The 8,957-nt window shown below is 41.7% G+C and overlaps 6 protein-coding genes across 8 annotated transcripts; 2 read left to right on the forward strand and 4 right to left on the reverse strand.

Annotated features, from left to right (window-relative positions):
* Positions 1-74: 74 nt before the first annotated feature.
* LOC26535617 lies at positions 75-876 on the reverse strand. The gene is made up of 2 exons (XM_015197428.2): positions 735-876; positions 75-676 (listed from the first exon to the last, which is right to left on the reverse strand). Exon 2 carries the CDS (start codon positions 666-668, stop codon positions 204-206), a length of 465 nt encoding a protein of 154 aa, XP_015052914.1. The 5' UTR covers positions 669-676; positions 735-876; the 3' UTR covers positions 75-203.
* On the reverse strand, positions 764-1,668 carry LOC26536408. The gene is made up of 2 exons (XM_039372210.1): positions 1,561-1,668; positions 764-1,515 (listed from the first exon to the last, which is right to left on the reverse strand). Exon 2 carries the CDS (start codon positions 1,368-1,370, stop codon positions 903-905), a length of 468 nt encoding a protein of 155 aa, XP_039228144.1. The 5' UTR covers positions 1,371-1,515; positions 1,561-1,668; the 3' UTR covers positions 764-902.
* Positions 1,669-1,679: 11 nt separating this feature from the next.
* LOC26535945 lies at positions 1,680-3,622 on the reverse strand. Its single transcript, XM_015197453.3, has 2 exons — positions 3,415-3,622; positions 1,680-3,350 (listed from the first exon to the last, which is right to left on the reverse strand). Exon 2 carries the CDS (start codon positions 2,257-2,259, stop codon positions 1,801-1,803), a length of 459 nt encoding a protein of 152 aa, XP_015052939.1. The 5' UTR covers positions 2,260-3,350; positions 3,415-3,622; the 3' UTR covers positions 1,680-1,800.
* Positions 3,623-4,480: 858 nt separating this feature from the next.
* On the forward strand, positions 4,481-5,797 carry LOC6530587. The gene has a single exon (XM_002091464.4). The coding sequence runs from the start codon at positions 4,853-4,855 to the stop codon at positions 5,444-5,446; it is 594 nt and encodes a 197-aa protein (XP_002091500.1). The 5' UTR covers positions 4,481-4,852; the 3' UTR covers positions 5,447-5,797.
* A 1,073-nt stretch (positions 5,798-6,870) lies between these two features.
* On the forward strand, positions 6,871-8,230 carry LOC6530588 (protein Rae1). The gene is made up of 2 exons (XM_002091465.3): positions 6,871-7,472; positions 7,524-8,230. Exons 1-2 carry the CDS (start codon positions 7,065-7,067, stop codon positions 8,154-8,156), a joined length of 1,041 nt encoding a protein of 346 aa, XP_002091501.1. The 5' UTR covers positions 6,871-7,064; the 3' UTR covers positions 8,157-8,230.
* Positions 8,220-8,937, reverse strand: LOC6530589 (NADH dehydrogenase [ubiquinone] 1 beta subcomplex subunit 3). Of its 3 annotated transcripts, none has more exons than XM_015196419.3 (3): positions 8,890-8,937; positions 8,519-8,653; positions 8,220-8,459 (listed from the first exon to the last, which is right to left on the reverse strand). In XM_015196419.3, exons 2-3 carry the CDS (start codon positions 8,644-8,646, stop codon positions 8,255-8,257), a joined length of 333 nt encoding a protein of 110 aa, XP_015051905.1. In that variant the 5' UTR covers positions 8,647-8,653; positions 8,890-8,937; the 3' UTR covers positions 8,220-8,254. The 3 variants fall into 3 exon arrangements, with proteins under 3 accessions (XP_015051905.1, XP_039228145.1, XP_015051904.1); XM_039372211.2 differs by having other exon boundaries at positions 8,896-8,914; XM_015196418.3 differs by lacking the exon at positions 8,890-8,937 and adding an exon at positions 8,724-8,742.
* Positions 8,938-8,957: the final 20 nt, after the last annotated feature.

Here is an 8,957-nt window from a genome sequence, read left to right on the forward strand (position 1 = left end):
AAAATATCAAAACCTTGGGCATTCGTCACCTTTATTCTTTAAATTTACCTAAGAATGGTAAAGAAAAACAAATATTTTCAAATTATTATGAACCTTGGGTCCTTTATTTTCGTTTAGTTTAAAGCTGATAAATCTCTGCTCTCACTTCCAGTACTTAAAACTAACTAGAATGTGTTACGATTAACTTTATAACTATGTTTATTTTACTTTTTATTCGAATTTTCTCTCAGATACGACAAATATTGGTAGATTTCGATGCACTCTTCCTGTAAGCAGTCAGAAACGATACACTGAATGTGACCCATTGAATTCTTTTTGTACTGAATCACATTATCGTTAACCCAGTGTTCTTTGCCGATTTTCCTTTTCACCCGGAAGACCATGTCCTTGGGTAGAAAAGAACGACCACTTAGGATTACTCTATTTTCGCATCCACCTGGAAAGAACTCGTAGTATTGTTTGCCATTTTTCATTATCTCAGTTGCTTCAAATCTTTCGATGGAATTTTCATTTAGCTTCTTTGGTTTTTCGCCGTTTAGCAGTAATTTTTGCATGTGGTTCTCAAACTCGAACTCAAAATATGCTTTTGGGTTGCTGGTTTTCGGCAATTTGTAATATAATTCTTCGGTGTCATTTCCAATATTCAAAACGTTGCTTGTGGACGTCATTTTAGGTTCTGAAAGATACTTAGATTCGTAAGTGGAATATCTTAGCTTAAAACTGTTTCGGCTCACCTGGTTTAGTCTTATTGTTGTCCGTTTGCGTTGAGAGCAGTTCTTTTATTTATTTACTAATGAAATCATTTCGTGGGAAAGTTCCCCCAAAAGCTCTGAGTTAGTGATGGCGCTTGTTTTGTTTATAAGGAAGGGTGAATGGCAAATGATATATGTATGTTATAAAGTTCACCTCCTCTTGGAATTTTCATTTAGATAACACAAATACGAGTAAATATCTGATGTTTCCTCGTCCAAAGCTTTGAATGTAGTTTCGGTTATAAACCCTCTTGAATCCTTTGAATACTTAGCCACATTATCAGATATCCAGTGCTCCTTGCTGATTACATTCTTAAGTCGGCGTAGAATACCCTTGGGTTCAAAAGTGGGACCGCTACACATCCAACCATTGATCTTATCTCTCGGACCGAACTCGTAGTAGTATCCGTTTTTCTTAATTTCCTTCGCCGAAAATGATCCAACTGATTGTTCATTATAAACATTGGTCAATGGTTTAGCGCCATTAAGTAGAATTTTCTGCAAGTGCTTTTCAAAATCCGTCCCACAAAACTGTTTAGGAATCGTTGGATTCGCTGGTTCTTTTGAAACTTCAGTGCTCTCAGTTCCAATGGTCAAAACATTCGAGTTTTTACTCATGTTAGTTTGAATTTTTACTTCCGATTGACGAATGTGATTAAATTATAATGAAGTACGATTTCGTTGTGGGAAACGTTTTTATTTGTTTACTTATGAAATAAACCACAAGAAAAGCTCACATTTAAAGCTTTTAAATAGAGATGACCTTTTTTGTTTATAACAAACTGTGAATGGTTTAAATAGAGATGACCTTTTTTGTTTATAACAAACTGGGAATGGTTAGTAAAGTATGTTATGTTAGAGTGGACCTTAAGAGTGCGCTTAGTTACGTTTCAAAAGACTATTGATTCCTGTAGTTAAGACAATAAATTTCGAGATCATAGTGTAGTCCGTTTGCGTTGAGAGCATTTCTTTTATTTATTTACAAATGAAATCTTTTTTTGTTTATAAGAAAGTGTTAATGGCAAATGATATATGTATGTTATAAAGTTCACCTCCTCTTGGAATTTTCATTCAGATAACACAAATACGAGTAAATATCTGAGCTTTCCTCGTCCAAAGCATTGAACGTAGTTCGGATTACAAAGTCTCTTGAATCCTTTTGATATTTCGCAACATTATCAGATATCCAGTGCTCCTTGCTGATTACATTCTTTAGTCTGCTTAGAACATCCTTGGCATTGAAAGTGCGACCGCTACACATCCAACCATTGATCTTATCCCCCGGACCGAACTCGTAGTAGTATCCGTTTTTCTTAGTTTCCTTCGCCGAAAATGTTCCTACTGATCCATCTTCATAAACATTTGTCAATGGTTTACCGCCATTTAGTAGAATTTTCTGCAAGTGCTTTTCTAAATCCGACACAGACAACTCTTTAGGAACTTTTGGATTCGCTGGTTCTTTTAAAACTTCAGTTCCAATGGTCAAAATATTCGAGTTTTTATTCATATTTGTTTATATTTTTACTTTCGGTGGGCGGCGAATGTGGTTATTCTATATTAAAGTACGATTTCGTTGTAGGAGACGTTTTTATTTATTTACGTATGAAATCAGCCACAAGAAAGCTCACATTAATAGCTTTTTAAATAGAGATGAACGTTTTATTTATAACAAAATGTGAATGGTTAGTAACGAACATATGTTATATTAGAGTGGACCTTAAGGGTGCGTCTAGTTAGGTTTCATGATCGATGTTCACTATATTTACGTTCTTTCAGATAGAACGAATATTGATTCCTGTAGTTAAAACATTTGATTTTGTGTTAATATTGTTTTCTAACGAACATGTAAGCAAGAAATAAATAAAATATTTTTATAAAATATTAAAATGCGAAATGATTTAAATGTAAAACGTCGTGAATGGCAATTTACGAATAGTAAAATAAATATTTGGAGTGGACTACCATTTCAATATTTGCTTCGGTTATGAGAAAAGTTAACCATTTAGCAGCAGTACATTTTTGGTGTTTATTTTAAGGAATAATTGGATTGAAAATGAGTTTTCTAAATTGGATAACTATGAAATGCGACATTAAAAATAAATTAATTATCTCGTCATTTGACACTTTTGCAATCTTGATCCATTTTAATGCCCCATCAAAATGGTTTAACCATCTGTCAGAACCGTATTCACATATTTCGATACACAACACGAAAAACAACAAAGGAACGCCACGATCTGATCTAAATACGAGATAAAACATCTGGCATCGGTGATTTTTTCGTCTACCGGGCTTTAGTGGCGGTATAAGACCCGTGCTAGATAGTAGCTGCAGGTGGTAACAGTTTGGATGGGTTATGTGCTATGTTATATGGGGGTTTTTTTTCTGGGCTCGCACCATTTTTCTACTTCTGTGTGTGTTGTAACTCCGCCGTGGCATATCTGATAATACACACGATTCGGCGTTATAACGCCTTTGTACCTAACAAGGCTTCATAATATTATTGTTTTTCTTGAACTTAATTTTGCTTGACGAGCGGGCGAGCACACTTGAGATAGCTGCAGAAAAGTCCCCGTTTACTGCCCCCAAAATGGCGATCTGGCAAATAAATCATTTTATAATTTTCCGCGATAGATAATTGATTTGTCAACAGTGAATGCACCTTGAAAATAAATACTCTCGGAAATGCGCCCCTTTCACTTGCTGCCCTATGGCTTCGGTGCTTTCCCCGCACGCGTAAACATGGTTCCAACTGTTTAGATTATAGCGTGTTTATCCAACTGGCGATCCAGATACATATGCTTTCCACATCGCGGTGTACTGCCTCTGCCAGACAACCCAATCGACTGAGCTGACCACTTCAACTGAGAGCTCAGCTTAACTCGATCGTTGTTGGCAGTGCCAAGATCGAGAAAAGACGACTCGAATCGGAAGCTTTCGGGAAATATAAGTATACATTTATTATGTACATACATGTGTGCAGTAAATCAGTTGTGCAAATTGCGGGTGAGATTTTTCTGATTGTAAACAAACAGGCTCGTGAGGCGTCTAGGAAATGATGCCCTCCGTTTCACAGATCTCACTTGACAAGCGGGTAAATATTTATCAGTTTCTAAACTTTATCATCTTATCGTCGGTTATTACCCCTTTTTTCTTTGGCTCGGTTTTTGAGCTCTGCGTTTACGACCCCCAAAATGAAAAACAGCAACTATATCAGTGGTCTTTAAAATGATAAGAGAAGCTAGCAAAAATCCCCATTAAAGTTACGCTGTGCTGCATAAGCTGATAACAGACACGCCAAAAAGTTACAATGCGTAACAAAGCAAAAATTTGTATATGATTAGTGAAGACCCGAATGACACTCATTACTATTAGAAACTAGACTTGGGAGAGACAATAAAACACATAAGTATAGTGCTGATATTCCGATTTACTAGTGCTGTTAAGTAAATAATTTTTTTTAACTTTATTACAATTTATTTCACTGTACGCACGACTTTTGTGATAGCAGACGGTAGTAAATGGACGAGCCCATTACGAGGGCCCAACAGGTGGGCATTATTCATGCCAAATAAATTCAGAGACCCTATCAAAGGTCTCCCCAGCTGGCGAAGTGCCTCAAAAAGCGCGACTCTCATGCCTACGAGGTGATTTTCTCGCCGGCCCTCGGGCAAAATAAAAAAGCCCCGGCGCTAGCAAAACTCTCCGGCGGATATAAAAGCGGTTCCCGAGCGGCATTAGCGTTCAATAGCCAATGTGCCAGTGTGCAGTAAACACGGCGAGAGCGATACCTCAAATCACCCCACTCAATCCACAATAAAAGTTCAAAAAACCGAGGGAGTTCCGCTGGCGGAAGCAGACGATCCCCCCAGCACACACAATTGGATATCTTTGACCTTAGCCATCTGCGTTGACATCCGACGGATTGCTCATCGTTCGGAGTGTTCCCCCAGCGACAGAGAAGACACACAAAAAGAGATAGAGATAGTGATAGTCGTGGACAAAGAATTGGAGAATGAGCTAACCGACGGACTGGACGGTGATTTTTACGAGTGATTAGCAGCGGAAAGAAACGAAATCGTCGGTAATTCACACCAAAAATGGGCGTTCGTGTGATAGAAACCGATTCGGCGAGCGATTCGTATGACGATGACGAGTGCTCCACTTGCCAGAAAGAGCAAGCGTCGGGTAAATCCCCCAATAAGAGCAAGAGGAGTTCCACGCCGCCGGAAGCATCCGTCTATGCCAGCAAGGATCTGGTGGGCAACTGCAAGGAGTACCGCATCGAGAACAACTCACGCGATCTGCGGATCATCGGCAATGGCAACCGAATACGGATTGTGAACAACTCCGGGAGTCTGCAAATAATCGGCAACAGCACCAGATTGAAGATCCAGAGCAATAGCGGATCCCTGAAGTACATGGGCAATGATGGGCGCATCTACCTGGGCAGCAGTTCCACGCAGCAAGTGGTCGACTACACAGGCTGCAATGGACTGCTCAAGGTGGTCAAGTCCCTGGATCTCAGCGGCGATGCCAAGAGAAAGCCCAGTTCTCGATCGAAAAACCCCAAGCCAACGGATGCTGGCCAAAGCCAAAGCAAGTCCAGTGGCATTGAGATCGACAGCAATCTCACGATCCAGCACGGAGCTGGTAACATTGTGATCAAGAATGCCATCAACGTGAGCATTTGAGAATCTGGAGCTCTCTATATCATCATCGTAGGCCAAAGATTAATGCACCGAAACTCTTGCCGCCGCACTCAAAGGTTCCTATTGACTGCAAAATCGTTTAGTCATTTAGTCTTAATGTGCCTTTCGACTGCAACAAATATTTTACATCACAACCCATTCAGCAATGTCAAGTATTAACCGCCACGTCGCTAGTCCAAAAATCCATTATTATTCACAAAATACCATACCCACTGATTAGGGAAATATATGTATATGCATAGTCGTAATATAGCGCAGTGTGAACAAAGCCTGAGCTTCATTCCGCGAATGAATAATCTGATTAAAAAATAAAAGTATTTGTATAAATAGTTATTGTTGCTGCGTTTTTCTTTCTATTTCTTGCTAAAAGGACAAAAAATCCCCTCAAGAGAACGCAGCTCACGTTTTCTTCGCAGCTTGGTGAACTACACAGACAATGAGTGTTTTTCTAAGCATAATGAGTACTCCACTATCTGCGGTCAAGTCGTACCATTCACAACTTCTTAGAACCGCCTGTTATTCACCGTGATGCTGATGCAATGGACACTGACCCATTTTCATTGTCACCGGAAAAAGCACCCGACGCTCGCCGATACTGATGATACTGGTACTGATTAATTAAATAAATTTCGCTTTTCTATAGGTGCCAAATATCAATTCCCGGGGATTTTTTTTTTCGAGTTGACTGTTGACATTGGCATACAAAGCAACAATTCATCGCCGAATTACGAGTGCCACCTTCGCAGTCACATTCACTGCTTGCTCGAATGACCGGTAAGAATTTTGAGAGCTGCGAACTCAGGGTGCAATCAACTTCATTAATCTGTGCTAAACTGGAAAATTTAATGGGTGCAATTAAGATTATTATAATTCCCTACTCCTGATTAGCGACAACAATGAATTGGGAAAAGTTTTATCAAAAACAATTCGAAGGTCGTTTAATAAAATACACAATTCCAGTGATAAAATTATACTTATTTTAGATTGGAGTACGACAAGAAGGTATTTATAAATTATTGTGTATTTTTCATGAAATACTTAATATATAATACTTTAATGAAACGTTCTCTGCCGCCCGAACACTAAACATTTAATTTTTTAACCGCCACATATTATGATGCATACTTGTAGGACTACAAATTGGAAAGTTAGTGGGTTAAGTAATGTTAAGGTTAATTTAAATGTTAACTTTGATGTACACTGGTAGGCACAATTATTTTGACAAAACGTTCTTTCGTGTTCCTCAGTACTCTTTTATCAGCAGCGTTCAAAGAGTGCGCAAAAGTTCATAAATAGCATATTAATAATAGCATATAAAAAAGTAGCAAGAATTTTAGTTCAAGCTCAAGATCAAAGAGTACTGAGAAACACGAAAGAACATTTTGTCAAAATAATTGTGCCTACCAGTGTAAGCATTTTGTATTTTTAAATTATTATTTGCCGCCGATTAACCGGCAAGACCGATACATATCGATCATTATCGGTGCCGTTATCGGTGCTCAACGCGGTTTCTGCCAATGGTGTGGTGACACTGCTCTACGCTCTTCATTGGCGAAATAATACAAACACAAATATTTTGCGGCATCTAAAGCAGAAGATAATGTTTGGGGCCACACAATCGACAAACCGGATGAACGACTTCGAGGTGGCCTCGCCGCCGGACGACTCCGTCTCGGCGCTGGAGTTCAGCCCCAGTACGGTGCAGAAGAACTTCCTGGTGGCCGGAAGCTGGGACAGCACCGTCCGCTGCTGGGAAGTGGAGCAAAACGGGGCCACCGTGCCCAAATCGATGAAGACTATGGGCGGACCGGTGCTGGACGTTTGCTGGTCGGACGACGGCAGCAAGGTGTTCGTCGCCTCCTGCGACAAGCAGGTGAAGCTCTGGGACTTGGCCTCTGACCAAGTGATGCAAGTGGCGGCGCACGATGGTCCCGTGAAGACGTGCCACATGGTCAAGGGTCCCACATACACTTGCCTGATGACCGGCTCTTGGGACAAGACCCTAAAGGTAAGCCAAACAAATGGGATGATCCTTGTCACCTGACTTTTTCCCGTTTAGTTCTGGGACACCCGTTCGCCCAATCCCATGATGACCATCAATCTACCCGAGCGTTGCTACTGCGCCGATGTGGAGTATCCGATGGCCGTGGTGGGCACAGCCAACCGAGGACTCATTATATACTCGCTGCAAAACAGCCCCACCGAGTACAAGCGGCAGGAGAGTCCGCTGAAGTACCAGCATCGTGCCATTTCCATTTTCAGGGACAAGAAGAAGGAGCCCACTGGCTGTGCGCTGGGCAGCATTGAGGGTCGTGTGGCCATCCAGTATGTGAATCCGGCGAATCCCAAAGATAACTTTACCTTCAAGTGCCACCGCTCTACGGGCACCACAGGCTTCCAGGACATTTATGCCGTAAATGACATCGCATTCCACCCGGTGCACGGCACCCTGGTCACCGTCGGTTCGGATGGCACCTTCAGTTTCTGGGACAAAGATGCCCGCACCAAGCTGAAGTCCAGCGAGACCATGGATCAGTCCATTACCAAATGCGGATTTAACGCCAACGGCCAGATCTTTGCGTACGCCGTGGGCTACGACTGGTCGAAGGGCCACGAGTACTTCAACCCGGCCAAGAAGCCCCAAATCTTCCTGCGCTCGTGCTACGACGAGCTTAAGCCGCGCATCAACTGATCAGAGGACTATTTTAGTTTTAGTGAAAACCCCTACACGTACATGTATTGCGAATAAAGTGAATTGGAGCGATAGCACAATGGGTTTATTTAGTACATCTAATGGTGGCCCTTATCTCCGTGTTCCTCGTGTCCGTGGCCATGTCCATGGCCGCCCTGACCCTTGCCAATGCCCAGCGCGTACTCCACGGCGACGGTGGCCAGGAAAGCGCAGAATCCCACGCCGAGTCCGCGGAAGAGGAAGGTGTTCAGGCGGGATCTGTGGGTGCCGAAGGCCTTGGGCTCATAGCGCCAAGCTTCGTTCCTGGAGAAACATAACCAGTTAGATCGATGGTGCAGTTTAATTCTAATTCGAAAGCTCACCTCAGCCATGGATCCTTTAATCCCTGGCGGCCCAGAGCCTCCTTCACCTCCACGAGTTGGGGCACGTTCTCCACCTTGTAGGTCGATGCGTGGGGCACCGTGTAGGGTTCGCCGTGATGTCCGCCCATTGCTGCGCTGTAATTCACGAAAAATCAGTATCCTCCAGGCTAAAAATCATATGTTTAACCTAGCCCTGAACAATTACATAAGAATGTTTACGTTTGACAAGCTACAGGGCCTGCTAACAGTAGCCAATTGTATCTACTAAGAAGCACAGCTAATTTAAATGCTCTTGCTAACTGATTTATCACACCTAAGTATCCGTAATTAAACAAAAACCGGAAGAAAAATAAAATTGTTAAAATACGCACAGTTACCTTAGAGATGAGCAGTAAACGATACACTAAAACAGCTGATCTATCGATGCATCGCACGGAGT

Source organism: Drosophila yakuba, chromosome 2R (assembly GCF_016746365.2).
Source record: "Drosophila yakuba strain Tai18E2 chromosome 2R, Prin_Dyak_Tai18E2_2.1, whole genome shotgun sequence".
Lineage (NCBI taxonomy): Eukaryota > Metazoa > Arthropoda > Insecta > Diptera > Drosophilidae > Drosophila > Drosophila yakuba.

Bases quoted from the DNA above. Each gene is read 5' to 3' on its own strand.
- LOC26535617 (XM_015197428.2), bottom strand. From the start codon at position 668: ATGACGTCCACAAGCAACGTTTTGAATATTGGAAATGACACCGAAGAA.
- LOC26536408 (XM_039372210.1), bottom strand. From the start codon at position 1,370: ATGAGTAAAAACTCGAATGTTTTGACCATTGGAACTGAGAGCACTGAA.
- LOC26535945 (XM_015197453.3), bottom strand. From the start codon at position 2,259: ATGAATAAAAACTCGAATATTTTGACCATTGGAACTGAAGTTTTAAAA.
- LOC6530587 (XM_002091464.4), top strand. From the start codon at position 4,853: ATGGGCGTTCGTGTGATAGAAACCGATTCGGCGAGCGATTCGTATGAC.
- LOC6530588 (XM_002091465.3), top strand. From the start codon at position 7,065: ATGTTTGGGGCCACACAATCGACAAACCGGATGAACGACTTCGAGGTG. The intron at 7,473-7,523 runs GTAAGCCAAACA...TTTCCCGTTTAG, and splicing joins CTTGGGACAAGACCCTAAAG to TTCTGGGACACCCGTTCGCC.
- LOC6530589 (XM_015196419.3), bottom strand. From the start codon at position 8,646: ATGGGCGGACATCACGGCGAACCCTACACGGTGCCCCACGCATCGACC. The intron at 8,460-8,518 runs GTGAGCTTTCGA...ATGTTTCTCCAG, and splicing joins TTAAAGGATCCATGGCTGAG to GAACGAAGCTTGGCGCTATG.